Source organism: Anopheles coustani, chromosome 2, assembly GCF_943734705.1.
Source record: "Anopheles coustani chromosome 2, idAnoCousDA_361_x.2, whole genome shotgun sequence".
Lineage (NCBI taxonomy): Eukaryota > Metazoa > Arthropoda > Insecta > Diptera > Culicidae > Anopheles > Anopheles coustani.
Window position 1 is genome coordinate 45,117,167 of NC_071289.1, and position 17,498 is coordinate 45,134,664.

Here is a 17,498-nt window from a genome sequence, read left to right on the forward strand (position 1 = left end):
GAAGGTGCCCCATGGCGCAGCGGTAGCGCGAGGAAACACCACGCCACAGGAGTGGGATCGAATCTTGAATCTTTGGCACCCCCTCGGTATAACACGAATGGCTAACCACCGATCTATAATATAGCGCGTCATACCCCGTCTTTCGATCACAGAAAAACGCTCTCTTAATGAGAGAGGCCTAGTCCCACCACAGTGTCACTTAAAAAAAGAAGTTGATTCGAATATATGAATGATATACACGCACATTAAATATAGTTTAAATCGTCTAATTTATTTAAAAATCCTTCTTTTAATTATAAATTCTTATTATTCTGCGCATTGTTATGATGTATAGTCTTAATTTATTCATTGCTAAATTGTTGCAGTTTATCTTCCGTTTTCCTATTCCAATAAAAACAAGGTATTGCCTATTCTTCTGCTCCTCGAAGGCATCACATAGTCGTTTCACCGTAAAATATATTGATGGAAAATCGGCTTGTCGGGTTGGAGAGTCTAATTCGTATACGATTATTTATCTGAGAAGGTTTCGAATGCAATGCGCATGTCCTTTTAGTTGTCGCTTGCAGGTGGTTCGGCTTTCTTTCGGGGCGCCTGTGATAGAAAAACGACGAGAACAAATGGCCGTATTCGCCTCAGACACAGGAAGGCTTTAGTCCTGATTTGCTAACCATCGTTCAATCTGTTTGTTTGTCAAGCTGTATAGATAGCTGCGATAGTAAAACATTTTACATCGTGAAAAGGAAACTATGTTTGTTATACAATGCTATTAAACCATAGAGAACGTATTTCAGAGAAAAATCTGTTGCGTTTCAAGTGAGCGTAGAGGTTGTGCTAGTGATAGAAACACATATCAAAACCGGTCTGCAAGCCATGATTTCTACCTCATCGGCCTAGACGAACCAGGGGGTGTGTGAATTTAGTTAGTCCCGTATTCGATAACGATTAGGAGTTGACAGTGAATGTTTTACTTTATGCTGTGTGAAGGTGTGGAATGGTACATTTCAACAAGCGGTTGTGGAAAATGATATGACGGTATATTCGACGGTGAAAAACCGGTGAATACATACTAACCATTCTGGGACGACCGTAGCATTGTGACAAAAAAAAAAATCATATCTCCCTACGAATGCAAATCAAGCTTCACATAGTGGTAAGAAATTCTTATTGTAATTTAAAGTGGTTAATGTGGAGTGGATGAATGAATCAGAAGCCTCCGGTCATCATTTATCAATGTACCAGATATAAGTTGCTCGGCTGCAATCGATAGATCTTTACTACAAAGGATAGGCTTTCTTCCATAATCAACAACGCCATGGAACCACGCCAATCCGGTGCTTTAAAAGAGCAATACACACGCCCTGCTGGTGTTGAAATCGAGCCTCCTAATGCTCTTCTGTTTCGCGCAAATCATGCCAAACCACCGGAAATACCCGTCCGAGCGGGTGCAAGCAACGTAAAAGCACCGGAAGTTCCTCCAAAGAATCTTTCCAAGCGACCCACTACTATTGGAGCCTCTAGTAAGGACGAAAGTAGCATTAGTAGTCCAATGCTGGTAGGACAACATGCTGCATCTATACCATCCCGAGCACCCCCAGTGCCCCAAAAAACTGCCAATATCGCTAGCAGCGGTACTTTGCCTCAAGCTACCTTTCAGGCAAATGCTGGCACAGGAATTGGTACATCGGTTACCGGATCGGTATCGGCTGCAAACCAGGGTGCTGTCAGCGCAAAAGAAGCTTCTGCAAAGGAACCTACATTGACCACCAAATCTTCTACCAAGCCCGCAAAATTGGAAGACTACGGTTCCGAGGACGCACTCCGAGGTATTGAAAGTGGGCTGCGAAACGTTGAACGCGCAATTAAAGAGCAGATGAGTTTGCGTTCATCTGTCGAGGTTGAAGAGCAGGCAAAAATTTCGCATCCAATGAAATTCGGACGAATGGAGCTGATGAGTAAACATTCAGGTTCGTTAGGATCGGGTATGTCCCTGGACAATCCTTTCGAACAGCCAGCATCTTCCTCTGGATTAGTGCAAGGGTTTAAGTTTGATCGGTTTGATCACAGCCAAAAAGGTATCGGAATGGAACGTGGCGTTAGCATGGAGAAGCTGCGCTATGGAGAAAGCGGTGGAAATGTAGGATACTCAGATAATAACACGAATGGCATGGATCACGGGATGCATCAGAGACCGGTGGAGCATCAATTCCGCTCATTGGATCGTCATCTACCACTTGAACTACAGTATGGTAACAATCAACAACGTCAGCGATCGCAGGAAATGGAATTCATCAAACAGCAACTGCTTCCGGTGATTGCTCGTAATAAAGAATCCAATAGCCTGAACCGGCAGATGGGTCTCTCGAAGGATGATCTGCGATCTAGAAGACGGTCGTCCCACGACGAAAGCCTTTTTTCGATGAATAATACAGGTAATTATGGGTTCATATTTGGTGTTTTTTGTAACTTAAACAGAGTTCATATTATGTTTGTCTGTGTGAATATCGTTACATTTGTGAGTCCGAAATTCAGGAGTGCGTCAGTTATCCGAGATCGGATTAGCCGGCGGGGTGATTATCCGTAGACCTGAAAATAACCATTTTGATTTGTTTTAAAAAAAAAATCCAATGAGACAAACCTTTTCAGAGTAATTTTGTGTATTATCATCATTCCTTGAAAGTATTCAACATGTTAAAGAAATGATTAAATTGAATGAAACTTCACGTACTAAAGCCTGTCTCATAGTAAATTGAGCCAAAGAAAGCGCTCTACTGTGGCGCCTCTAGTGGCGCCAGCCGGAAATTAAAATTTTTAGTAGTATTAGTAACTAGTAAAGATCATTTTGTTAAAGTTTCAGATGTGTACTATTTTTTTCGCTAAATGCCGTAAATTTAAATTGAGTGGTCAGAACTAATCCCGCACAAAATACTGGAGCGCCGGTGGACAGATTGACAATGCCTGAAATCCACAAATAAAGCAAAAAAAAAAATTACAAGTATTTTTCTCTTGTACAGTTATACATAAGGTTTATTATAAAAATAGGTTTTTACTTTTTACGTGATTATAAAAATTCCGCGATCTTATAAATTCACGTACGTTAAAAAAAATTACGCGATCTTATAAATTCACGTACTTTTTTTTAGCCTATTTTTCGACCTGCCATTATTCCAAGGTTGTCTTGGAGTGGTACTGGGCCAATAAGATCACTTGGTACCAAAACCAAATTTCCCAGAGTTTCACCCCATCGAAAAAATCTTCGCAATCACACAACTTCGTCTTAGATTAAGTGGTGGAATAGTTAGAGATGTTCTTGACAAGAGGGAGTGAACGGAGACTGCGAAAACAGTGTCCCTTTCCACGATACGAGCGCTAATGCAGGAACCAAAACACAACATACGTGAATTTATAAGAACAGGGAACACGAGAATACTAAAAACCTATTTTTATACAATCGTTATGCATAGTTGTACAAATGAAAAATACTTATCATTTTTTTTTTTTTTAATGGGTTCCCGGCCTATTCAATTTACTCAATTGCCTTGGTACTCCAGTGTTTTGTGCGGGCTCAGTTCTGACAGTACGGCGCTTCGCGAAAAAATAGTACAGGTCTGAAACTTGCACAACTTGATTGTTACTATTTACTAATCTACTAAAAATTTTAATTTCCTGCTGGTGCCACTAGAGGCGTAACAGTAGCACGCTTTCTTTGGCTCGATTTACTATGAGACAGGCTTTAAGAAAAATTCCTAATGGCACAGCGATTTTTCATTCATTTATGTTTTCAAGCTCCACGAATGAAAGAACAGTGGGAGGATTCTACTCAGTCCGTTATGCAGCGCAAAAACCAACTTACCGCAATGTTGGGCGATTCACAAAGGTAACTTTGAACTGGGTCATTTGAAAAAGTGAAGAGATAACTATTTAAATCAATTTGCTTTTTTTTATTTTTATCAAATCACCTACAGATACGAGGCGAAAAGATTAGAGATCGACGCCTGGTTGAGCAGGATGGAGACAATAACGGAACGAATGGGACCAGTTGCAACGACGGCCGACGTATTGGAAATCCAACAAAAAGAGCAAAAGGTATACGCTTGAACTAGATTGCAATTCTAAACAAGGGGCATAATTATTCATGCCTTTCCACAATCTAGTCCTTTCATGCAGAGCTACATAAATTTAATCACCAAATAGAATTATTCAACCAACTGACCCAGAAACTAATATCAGTTTATCAGTGTGACGATACCTCGAGAATCAAAAGAATGACCGAGTCCATTAATTTAAGGTGTGTTGGATAACATTTTTCTGCTGTACTCTTTCTTCACAGTAGAAAAATGAAAAATAATTTTCCTAATCAATTTCAGGTACAATAATCTCAACAACTCAGTCATATCGCGAGGCAAACAGCTTCATGCAGCTATGCATTCGTTGCAAACCTTCGATCGTACATTTGAACAGGTAAGGAAAACATGCGAAAAAGCGAATGGCAAGTTTACTCATAACTATTATTTTAAAACTAGTTTCTAGGATGGTTGAGTGAAGCAGAATCTTTGTGTGAAAACACTGAATCCGAGGTTGAGAGAAACCCTCACTGTTTGAAGGTGAGTATGATATCTGATTCTAGATATGCATTTGAAAATAATAAGTACAACAATTGTTAACAAATTTGTTATTTCAACTGAAAATACTAACCATGGTTGCTGTACCTACGTTTTTCAAATATTTATTTCATAAACTAAGAATTGAGGAAGAATATTTATTGCAATAAGTTGTTTGCCTTCAAAAGGCCTTTCATTTGTGGGGTCTATAGGTAAAATTAACGAAGGCACTAAAAAGCTATTACCAAATCAACTATGTATTTCAGCCATTTGAGGTCATTATGGAACGAAAACGTCGTGATCTGTCAGTTTTCTCGACGCTGTACCATACAAAAGGTAGACAACGTTTTGAAAAACTATAATTTGTCGACTATAAAAATCGACACCATTTACGCATCAGGAGACTCTGCGCGGAAACTTAACGACGCGGCTAGCCATTTTACAACGTTTACTTCGGCACACGGGAAGAGGAGCCTTGATTATGCAAATCTGCGTCGTTGAATCATTAACAGCATCCGCTAATGCGGTAATAGCTGCCTCTTTTCGCTAAATTAGCTTTAGAAAAGCAAATTCAATGCACTTTTTCTAGCACACCATTATCTCAGACATTTGGTAGGCATATCGGAACAACCCCATGGGTATGCAATTGATCGAGCACTGGATTATTTTACAAAATATGCCCAGGATTGGAAAGAGTGCATCGAATCGGATTTCTGAAGCCACATTTGCAGAAAAGAGGCAGCTATTACCGCGTCACTTGCCGCAGTTAGGGCTTCAACGGCGCAGATTGCCAAAATCAAGGAACATCCCGCTAGGCGATTTCGAGCAAATCGTTCTAAAAAACGTTCTACGTGACACAAACATCGAGCAGCTTTGTATGGGAAGTAGGACGAAGTAGTATGACTGCTCGAAAACGTACTGCATTTATTTCACCCCCATACAAAAAAGTAGAACGTTTGTTCCGCGCGTAGGACGTTTTTAGGACGATATTTCGAGCTGCCTATCGGGATCTTCCCGTGTTTCCCGTTGTATCGCTTTTGTCGCCAAAGTGTCGCTTACCTTTTGTATGGGACAGCGTCGAGAAAACTAAGAGATCGGGGGGCAAATCGTGATACCCTCAATTATTTCAATCTGTGACCATTGTTTATAAAGCTTATTCAAGTTTACTCATAGCTGTTCAAGGTAACTACAGTAATCTTGAGCTTGTTGATGCCTGCGCTGTCTGCTTCGATCTAGTGGTGGGTAAATCAAATCCCTACTAGGCACTCGAATCCCTAAATCCGAATACAATCCATTAAGGCTGGTGTCAGTGCTTTACCGCACGATGTTTTGACAGGTGAAAATGTATGGGATTTGACAGCTGCAAGCTTCGCACGATTTAATCGCACGATAAAATCAGAATCATTTGGTTTTATCGGATGGACGCATCCGATTTTATCTGTCAATAAAGTTGGACTTCGGGGGGTCCGCGAGTTGGGGTCCGCGAGTTGGGGTCCGCGACAGCCGAGCGGTAGCGCCGGTTAGAAAATCGGCCCATGAGCGCCGCCGGGGCTCACCACCTCGACGGCGTGGGTTCGAATCCCAACCGAGACCGGACCCTCCCCTGTACGAGAGGACTGACTATCCACGTACAACAGGGAAACAAGTCTCGTAAGCCCTTAACGGGCAGGCATGACCAAGAGGTCGTTACACCAAGAAGAAGAAGAAAGTTGGACTTCTCGGAGTTGTGGCTTTCATCTAAGAAAAATAATAAAATTCATTTAATCGCCTTAGAATTTGAAAAATTATAGAAAAATTGGCGGACATGTCGTCCGACAAAACATCGTGCAGTAAAGCACTGACACCAGCCTAAACAGTCGCGAGACGATGTAAACCCATCGTTTATCCTAATCTGAATCCCTATCAAATCACATGTGTTAACTCGCTTTTTCCGTAGTAAAAACATGCCACACATTTCCGATGAAAAGTAGTTCTGTTGATCTTGAATATCAACTAACGTATGGAAACGATGTTCTTCGCATGCATTGAAAATCGGGTACAGTGATTTTTTAAGTAACACTGTCTAAAGAAGATACTCAATGGAGAGTGATATTTTTATCAAAAGTCCGGTAAAAATGTAAATCAGTTCCTGGTCTGAATCATTGTCATTCCGTGGGCTAAATGTAATGGTAGACCACCTCAAATAATCAGATAATCAACGTTGTACTATATTCTTTGTTAAAAATAGGTTCATGAATTTTTCTCGAACCTGAGCAAATCGCACGAGAACCTCAATCTATGTGCAATCCATTCCATCCAGCATTCGATTGGAGTAAATTGAAATCAATCACATTGTCTCTAGGTCGATTCGATACGTGACTTATTCGACTCACTTCGTGCCTGGGTTAAGTCGCATCCAATACAGATAGATTTGGATTCGAAAAAATAACAAAGCTAGAACCTTTTGTATAGCGGATAACAAGGTGGTCCAACGAACTTCATCTCGTCTCATAGGCTAATATTGGAATAATTAAGTATTGAAACTCAAGGGAATATGACTTATGAAGTTGGAGTTTTCATACAAACGAAGTAGAATTGCAAAGTTCGCTGACTCCATGGTCCATTGGATTAGATTTTTTTGCAATTTCATCTGGTGGAATCTTGTCCACTTTTCATAGGAAAATGTGTTCGTACAGCAAACCTCTTTTCTGCCAGTCAACAAAATACATTCAACACCTACCAGATTTTTTCTTTTAACGAGTTTTCAAAGTGCTCGGGGAAGCTGTCAAATGGGACTCAATCCTTTAGAGTCCGTCGAGGAATTGAATCCTCGGGTCTTCCGAAGCTCGATTCTGCCAACGCTATGTTAGGGAGTCCCTCAAATAGACAAATGCCCCGCTTTAAAGTCTGTTCTATTTTCAGTCCATCACATCTGGTACAATTGAAAATGTATGAATTACTCTGCACAATTGGTCAACAGACTGGTACGAGTGATAAACTGAAGAACCATTTTGACTAAAGGTTGTAGTATTGTCTCAAAAGAAGTGTTTTTTCTTAATTTGTGAGGGTTTCATTGGAAACAAACCAACTGACTTGCCAATTGTGTTATTCCGAAATCGTTTACACGATCGTTTCGTGGGTGTAGAAGGGGCGGATTCTCACATAAGAGCAAATATCATATTTCACCCACGGTATTGCGACTGTATATGAGTTGAACAGAGCAGGTTCTTGCGCAGAAGTGTGTGAAAGTGCTTGCGCAGCTTTTGATATTGAAATTTCTCATCCCGCAAGCCGCTGATAATGGTACTTCTTTATTTACTCTCCATCAAAATGTTTTAGTTCCACCGAGGTTCTTAATTTCAATTGGTTTGTTCCTACAGGATTTACAATCGGAAATCGATTCCAACCGAAAGGTATACGAGGGGTTGGACAATACTGGCCGTAAGCTGCTGCGCTCTTTGACTTCACAAGAAGATGCCGTCATGTTGCAACACAAATTAGATGAAATGAATCAACGTTGGAACCATTTGAACTCACGCAGTGCTGCAATTCGAAACCGTCTGGAGTCTAACTCAGAGCATTGGAATGCGTTGCTGCTTTCGTCGCGTGAACTTACAGAATGGGTCATACGCAAAAACACTGAGCTCACCACGATTGGATTCGGTTCCATTAACGGAGATTCTAATAGCTTGCAAAAGCAATTGGTATGTATAAGCTTAGCGATAACAGGAATTATCAAGGCGTTTCTCAATGAATGATGAATTAGTGTGGTTTATGGATTTCTCATGTTTCGGAATATTGTGAGCTTTACGCGATCTGGCTCGCGAGTTACTGGTTTGAATTGAATTGGTGATGGAAAAATACGATCGAAAAAAAATCTTCTTTTGCAACTCAACTAACTTAAAAAAAAAATTTAACAATTTAATGATGTTGGGTTGAATCGCTTTGGCTTATTCACCACATAAGGCGAATAATGGAAAATTTTCTTGAACTTTATTTATCTTCGGAAACATAACAACGCATCAAAATATTGATCATATTTTTTAGTTTAAAAACTAATGTGAATATATTTCTCTCCATGGCCACATTTCACGGTGAATTTTTCATTTACTGTGCATTTCTCTTCAGCTTCGATTAAATGGTTCTGATGTTTCTGATTTCTGTTATCTAAGGTGTTGTCCTGAAGTAGGAATCTAAAATCTGTTTAGTTTGTTTTTGATAAGTTTTAGGAAACATCACCATTTTGCTTGGGAAATATTTAACAATAATTGCCATTTCTACTACCACGTTGTATCTTATTCCTAATCGGATCGAACTCTCCCAGTTGAGGGGGATTACATCTATAGAAAAATGCAATGCAGTACAATTTACTTTATTTGCAGGACGAGCATAAAGCCTTTCGTCGTCAGTTGGACGATAAAAGATCAATCATTGAAAATAACCTTATGAACGGAAGACAATACATATCGAACGAATCACCGATCTCGGATACCAGCGATTCTGAGGGTGAATAAATACTAAAAAATGCCAGTTTTGTTTCCTATGTACTTATGGTACTTGGCGGATAAATCTTGCAGCTATTGACGAGACGATGTACATTTCGACGGAGGAACAGAACCGCATTCTTGGTCGAAGTATACGCAGGGAAGTTAACAAGCTATCCGAACAATGGACACTTTTGATCGAGCGTTGTGACAAATGGAAACATCGATTGGATGAAAATATAACGGTAAGCAATGGTTTTCGTTAACACGTTAAGCGCTATGCCCAAATTGCACTGCTTTCCTTTCTGCCAGCAATTCGTAGAAACGCCGGCCTACCTAACGGGTTCTGTCGGTCCAAGCAGACCGACGCCGGCTTACGGGGAAGAACACTGTCGGCCCCACGGGGCCGACGTAGCGCTTAACGTGTTAACGAACTCTTTTTTCTAACTGTAGCTAAAAATTGATAATTTCTATTTAGAAAATGCGCCAGTTTCAAAAAGTGCTAGAGGATTTGAGCTCGCGGGTAGCATCGGCAGAAACTATAACGCATTCATGGACTGTACCAGCTCCAGGCTCAGACACCACCGAAGAAGTGCAACACCTGCAGCGATTGAAAGATAAACTTACTACAGCCAACGCATTATTGGACGATTGTAATGAGCAACAAAACTTTTTCTCCTCTTGTCATGTGATTGTTCCCAGTCCTTACCTGGCAAAATTGGAAGATATTAATACTAGGTATTTGACTCACAGCTCATAGCTAAATTTGTTTCAAATAACGCCCACATTATTATATTTTCGAACACATTATTTGTAGGATGAAATTGCTACACATTGCGGTGGAAGAACGAAGCAAAGTTCTACAGCATAGCAGTGACAAGCAAAACAACGGAGCAGACGGAATCCTTGGAATTCATCATAGTGAGGGAGGAAAGTTTTCCAAGCCCCTCCATATCGCTGCTGTAGGCTCGACGGTTCCAAATTTGGAGAAAAGTGTCCAGATACCATGGGAACGGGCAGTAACGCCGGCAAATGTGCCTTATTATATCAAGTTAGTTGTGATAACAAGTGCCGAAAGGTATTCGAATGTAAAAACCTAACTATAATATATTTGCTCTGCATTCATATAGTCACGAACGCGAAAGTACACATTGGGATCATCCGGAGATGATAGAATTGATGAAAACACTGGCGGATCTGAATGAAGTTCGATTTTCCGCTTACCGAACTGCACTAAAATTAAGAACTGTTCAAAAACGGCTTGGTAAGTAGATAAATAGCAATAAGATGTTATTTAATGTACATATAAAATAGTTTTTAAAAAGATTCTTGCTCAAATACTAATTATGAAATTTGTTTTAGCATTTGATCGTTTGAATATGAGTGTAGCAATCGAAATATTTGACCGATATGGATTGCGCGCTCAGAACGATAAGCTGATCGACATACCTGATATGACGACGATATTGAATTCGTTATATACGACGCTTGAGCCAATGGATCGTGCAGTGATGCTTGATTTAGCCATCAATTGGATACTTAATGTGTACGATTCGCAGCGCACCGGACAAATTCGCGTTCTCAGTTTTAAGGTAAGTTCAATACAAATTGATATTACAAAATAAAGTATCTCACAAAGATATATTACATTTTCTTAAAACTAATGGGACATTCTGGGAGGGGTTGTTTTTTTATTCAGTTTCCAGCGTAATCAAACACCATTTATCAAAACGTGTCATATAAGATTCAAGCATGCACGTTAATTTATCTTACATACCTCGGTTTTGAATTTACTTTTTGTGCCGTAATCCAAGTATCGCGTGTAGCGAAAAGGGAAACCACGTATATGTACTTATGTCTTATTTCCTGCACCTTTCACATCCTTCTATGGTAAAATGTGCTACTTCAAACCCGCTAAACATTTCGTTGCATTGATTTACGGATCGTACAACTTCAATGCCGGATGTTTAAGTTTTATGCCTTTTTTATAGATTTTTTATATGTAATCACTATACACAATTTGATCAGATTATTAATTTTTAAGGAATGAGTGATTTGAATTCCATATATTCTCTACACTTCATACTGAATAAATAGTAAATGACAGGTTATAATTTATTATAGACATTTTTACAACATTAGCCGAAACTGATTTTGTGTCGAAAATTGTGTCGAAAAATGAAATTGTTTGTTGCACTTTACGTTTTGACAAAATGATTATTTTTCAAGGAACACTTTAAACAAAAGTTGGATAGTCTTTTTTACATTATCATACAATTTTCTTAGCTTTGTAAGCAATATATCAACACCATAGGTTTTTATATTTACGAGATCAACTTCTTATATCAGCACCATCAATATATATAGTTGGTTAAAATATTTCTCTACATCTACACGAAGTTTTCAATAAATAATGACTGTTTGTTTTTATTTTGTAATTTCAGGTGGGATTGATCCTTTTATGTCGAGGGCATTTGGAAGAAAAATATCGTTACTTGTTCCGTTTGATAGCGGATCTGGAGAAGAAGGTAGATCAACGAAAAATGGGTCTTCTTCTACACGATTGTATTCAAGTTCCCCGTCAGCTCGGTGAGGTTGCTGCGTTCGGTGGGTCGAATATTGAACCATCGGTTCGTTCTTGTTTCGAACTGGCCGGTGGTGTTAACCAAAATGCCGAACCTCTGGAAACGGCGATAGAAGCCCAACATTTTCTAAGCTGGCTGCAGCACGAACCGCAAAGCTTAGTGTGGCTTCCTGTGCTCCACCGGTTGGTGGCTGCGGAAACGGCAAAGCATCAAGCTAAGTGTAATATCTGCAAAGAGTATCCAATCGAAGGATTCCGGTACCGATGTCTTAAGTGTTTCAATTTCGATATGTGCCAAAAGTGTTTCTTCACCGGACGCAGCACTAAGAACCATAAATTGAGTCATCCTATGCACGAATATTGTACTACGGTAATGATGTGTTTTAGCCGTATTAATTAAACGGCTTATTACTAAAGAAAATAGCAGTTATTTTGACCTTTTTTCATTTAACTTTTTCATAGGCAACCTCCACCGAAGATGTGCGTGATTTTACTAGAGCGCTAAGGAATAAGTTTAAGAGTAGAAAATATTTCAAGAAACATCCTCGAGTAGGTTACCTTCCAGTGCAGAGCGTTCTTGAAGGGGATGCACTTGAAAGCCCCATACCGAGTCCCCAACACGGTACGCACACCCTACAGAATGATATGCACTCCCGGCTGGAAATGTATGCATCACGATTGGCCCAAGTCGAGTGTGGAACAAGAACCAACTCTACTCCCGATAGTGACGATGAGCATCAGCTGATCGCACAGTACTGTCAATCATTGCCAGCCGCGGAAAATACAGCTCGAGGTGGTAACGGAGGTCCAAAGTCTCCAGTGCAAGTAATGGCTGCAATGGAGGCCGAACAGCGTGAAGAATTGGAAACGATGATTAAGGAGTTGGAAGAAGAAAACGCTAACTTACAGGCGGAATATGAAAAGTTGAAAGCAACGAAAAAGAGTACTCCCATCACGACACCGGACGAGGGGTACAAAACGCCTACCTCGGCATCGAATACTGCTTCTGCACTGTCCTCGACGGCATCAGCGGCTGGCGGTGGATCGGTAATGTATTTTAACCTTTACTTGATTGCTTGTAATGAATCTCAAACTAACATATACAAATACGCAGGACATGGTAACCGAGGCAAAGCTTTTGCGGCAGCATAAGGGTCGATTGGAAGCAAGAATGCAAATATTAGAAGATCACAATAAACAATTGGAGGCACAACTACAACGTCTTCGACAATTGTTACATGAGGTAGGAGGTTTAATGTTACATTTGAATTGTTTGAACATTAATCTTGTATTCATAAAAATCTGGGTGTATCCCGTCGAATGTCGCCGATATCCCAAACACAATTTGTTTTATTCCACTATCATTGATTGAAACTTTTACCAGAAACGCCTTGAGCTCCTTAGTGATGTGAATTGACACTGATGGAAAATTGTCCATGGCTTTCAATTTTTTCAGCCAACTCCATTGAAACCCCAAACTCTGCAAACACGATCGGTTACGGCATCACAATTAAACACGGATTCGCCGGCCAAAATGCAGCATAACGGACATTACGAGCAAAAACCTTGTAAGTAAATCGAATTAACCATAAATGTACAAGTTACATGATGGATTTCATAATTTTAATTATACGTTAGTCAACGAACCTGGACAAAAGCCAACTTCACTGTATGGTCCAGTCGGTGGCGGTAGTGTTAATGGCTTCCTGTCCATGGCGGGCGAGGATAGCAGGCAGCGTGATCAATACAACATGGACACTTATGAAAAAGCGGGAGCCGGTGTAGCTGCGGTTACCGCAGCCTTTGGAGCCAACAAATCGATTGGGTCAGTTAATCTTGGTGTAATGGCAGGACATTCTGGAGGAGACTACACAATGGATGAGCGGCCTCCTCCCCCTCCTCATTCGAGTTTACTACATATGGCCGGTGAGTATGACGTGCTGATGATTGTTCTTATTTGTTTTAATAACTTGCATCATAAAATGCAAATTAACGTCGTTGCCGCTAAATGTTGCCTCTGAGTAACCAATTTATGCCGCTAAGCTAAGCAAAGAAAACTTATTATTAACAGACTGCAAAGTGCCCTTCAAATATCGGGTGTCACACTCTAGAATACAGGTTATAGAAGCAAGTCCATTCCCTTGCCGCAGTGTTTTCAGTCTAGAATGATTCTACAACTTGAATTGATTAGAATGAAAGAATGTAAATCTGATTATCAGACCAATCTTTCTGATATAATTAAAAAAATAAAGAATCAAAGAATTCTTTACTTCAAAGCTAGATTTACATGAAGTACAAAAATACAAATGCGAAAACTTAAATCATCATTGATACGCTTCTATCCGTCATAAAGTTTTTCGGTCGGCTAGAAACGATCTACAATCGTTAGCAATGCTGGTTATTTATTAAGTTTCGGTTACAAATATTTCAAAGTTTGATCGACAAACAGAGCAGACAGAAGAGTAGATACTAATGATTTTTTCTGAAAATTGCTTAAAATGGTGCTAGCCTTTGCGGCTTTTAATACTTCATAGAAAGCAGTACGTAAAAACATCAATACGAATGTGTCGCGTCTACACTATTCGAAAAAAGAACATTGCATCGAAATTTTTACATTTTCGAACGAGTTTGCGCTTCGGAATTCATTTCGAAGATTTCATTTAACACATAAAGACATGATGAATATGCATAAATTGGTGGATAAGAGAAAACTGTCACAAAATTATGCGTTAGAGACTAAATTTAGCGGCATCGAATGTACATTATCTAATGAAGAAAGCTTTTTTAAAATCTGAAAGGGTACTAATTGAGTGATGTGTGATTTTTAACGTTTTTTTACATGTTCCTGTTGGCTTTCGTACGGCAATTCTTGTGTGCAATAACCTCCATCTCGCCTCGCTGACTTATAGGACGAATTCAGTAAATATATTCACTTATGCTATTAATTCCTCCAAACAATTGTCATGTTTTACGCTGTGTGATAGATTTCGCCCAAGAATGAGCTTTTAATGCTTGCAGAATAATTTTTAATTGTTTCTTCTTTCTGTACCATTTCCGGTTGCAATCGAATATTTCCGCTAGGCGACCTCAATAAGGCAGTAGAGGAACTGGTGCACATCATGACGGCGGAGTCGAAGGACGAATATAGTGACAGCATAAATGCAGGGCTACAGTAACAATACGCGATCATATCGACAATCGCTGGTGATGGTGCGATGTATAATCTAATTTGATTACATGATTATAGTACGAAAAGTTACTGTGCTTTAACGCTTACCACATTTTTTAGATCAAAATTTATTGTTATCCAAAGTGGTTGAAGCACGTCCTTGGCTGACTCCTGATCGAACCAAAACTGGTTTAAGTTATAATGGCAACTGAATCGTGAATTTGGATTATTTTGATCAAAAGAATGCGGTAGGCTTTAAATATCGAGTAATTATGATAAAGTCGGCACTTTATGCATATCCTTTTTTTATTTACATCTCAATTGTCCATCAGCGGTTATATAACACCACATGATATGCGAACTATTTAACCATTGTGTGGAACCCTACGTATCCTTAGAAAAAAGTACTTACATTAGACGACAATATTCATGTATTAAAAACTAAGACATATTTTAATCAGATCATTTGCAATTATGAACCTATCATTATTATAAACATTAACTATTACATCTATGAATATATCTATACACATTATACAAAAATACATATTTTGCATACCTTTATCAAACGATTATTCATATCAAGTGTGTGAGTCACGATTATGTATTGGACATTATAACACAAGTTGATAAAATTTCGTCGGTGGTCGTGTTTGAGTATGAAGCTGCATAGCGATTTGCTTGATCTGTTTATCACTAATTCAATACAAACAACTGAACTGAATGATATAAATCAGGGTAACTAAATCCAAATATAACGCACTTCTCGTCACTTCCAAATGGAATGTCAGAGGGTGTGGGCTAGCATGATAAATATCAGCACGTTGAGCAAAGTGAATTAGACCATCCAGTTTGGTCTGGGGTTGTTTACCTATCATTTAACTAGAAAAAGAGGAACCGAAATTATTGGCATTGTTGGTATATAATCCTCTGACAATCAAAAGGATCGTTGATTGTAAGCCGATTTTACCAAAATCATCAATTCAGATTTATTGCTATGATAGTTTCTCACTCACTTAGTTTGCTTTTACATTGTTTGGATCATTCACACGAATGATTCATGCTTAAACGAATAGTTTGTTTATGAACACGTCTTAATTTTAAATTAATTTAAGTTTGAATTATTTTTAATTCAAATTTCACTACTGTTATTCATCTATACTATGCCCAATTCTGCGCTATGAAATCTGTATTGCAAGCGATTGTGTGAAACAAAATGAATGGGGAAATGGTAAAACATTTGACTTTGCAGTCAAACAAGCAAAAGTATAAGATAAATAAAAAATACAGGCAATTGCATGATACATATGATCGCGAGACAATTTTACGACAAAATCAAATATGATAGTGCACTTTCGAATTGTGCAGCCAACTTCTATCATCGAAATAATACACAAATTTTTAACATTATTCGTTTACTTACTTACATAATATACATATCAGCGATACTACAAAGGCAGGTATCTATAGTGTAATGGGGGTGTTTGGAATCGTTTGTTGGAGAATGAGGAATGTTGTGGGGAAAGTACCAAGTTTTTTAAATATGTTTCAGTTTGATCGACCCAGTGAATAAAAACGAACCATCAGTGTAGTGAAAACAGAAAAAGGCACTATGATTTTTCATACACAACACATTGCATACCAAAAATAAGCATTTGAAGGAAGGCGAGCATTGCATGATTTAAATGTGTTAAATTATTTATCTGTTATTCAATTAGATCACAAAGTCAGATGAGAACTTTTTATTTGCTATATATGGTGTGTTTTTTTGTTCGTTTACTTTTCAATCGAAAACAAAAATACTGATTATTCGCGTTAGGCATCGAAATGTCGCATATTTCATAGTATTATAGCCAACCAAAAAAGCACAATACACACAGAATTAAATTTTAAAGGTAGACTGCTGTATACCGTGTAATAAACATGCTACTAATCATTTACTACAATCGAATTTGCGAGTTCGAGCAAAACGCTAACGTAAGCTTGACATGGAAAAACGAAGACATAAATTCTAGAACGCCTATAACCATTAAAAATCTTCAACGAATCCATCGAAAAGTAACATGTGAGGTATTAAATGTTACTATCAAGTTCAGTAATATGCTTACAGAAGATGTTGAGATGAGCAAAACTAACTCGGAGAGTTTTACATCAATGCTTAACCAGTAACAGTACGAGATAGGTTTAATGCAATACATTATATGCATGATATTTGTTCGGAAAACAAATATAAAAACGATATCATGAAGCTGGCTGGAGGAGAGTATTTTCCTGATTTCCTTTCCATGTCATATATCACATTTCTTTCACATGCTCTTCCCACCGGTCGTACTTACTATGGTAGTGATGATCCCTAGTTTGAGTGTTTGCGACAGTTCAATGCTTGCTCTGGCCACTTCGATTTCCTTCCGTTCTTTCCTTGCAGCATATGCACTTCCATCATGAGAGGTTCCCTTTCCTTTTGTTTCCCCTGTTTCATTCATGGCCGACTCGCTATATCGAATCTATCTAAATTTTGGCAGTCACCAATCTACGTCTATTTAGTTAAGTATTTACTATTCCTGTGTTAATACTTAGTTGTATTTGCACAGCCCTAGGGGCAAGCAATCTGATGCAAATAAACAATTAAACAATGATGAAATGAATTTTACTTAATCCATCTTATGTGAAATATGAAGGAACGG

General features: G+C 38.8%; 1 protein-coding gene across 1 annotated transcript; it reads left to right on the forward strand.

Moving 5' to 3' along the window:
• Positions 1-1,312: 1,312 nt before the first annotated feature.
• LOC131266005 (dystrophin) lies at positions 1,313-17,459 on the forward strand. Its single transcript, XM_058268332.1, has 19 exons — positions 1,313-2,429; positions 3,784-3,874; positions 3,963-4,083; positions 4,152-4,285; positions 4,365-4,458; positions 4,521-4,601; positions 7,958-8,281; positions 8,960-9,083; positions 9,155-9,306; positions 9,540-9,799; positions 9,879-10,112; positions 10,192-10,325; positions 10,424-10,653; positions 11,506-12,015; positions 12,108-12,692; positions 12,760-12,888; positions 13,102-13,213; positions 13,284-13,571; positions 14,727-17,459. Exons 1-19 carry the CDS (start codon positions 1,313-1,315, stop codon positions 14,819-14,821), a joined length of 4,815 nt encoding a protein of 1,604 aa, XP_058124315.1. The 3' UTR covers positions 14,822-17,459.
• The last annotated feature ends 39 nt before the right edge of the window (positions 17,460-17,498 follow it).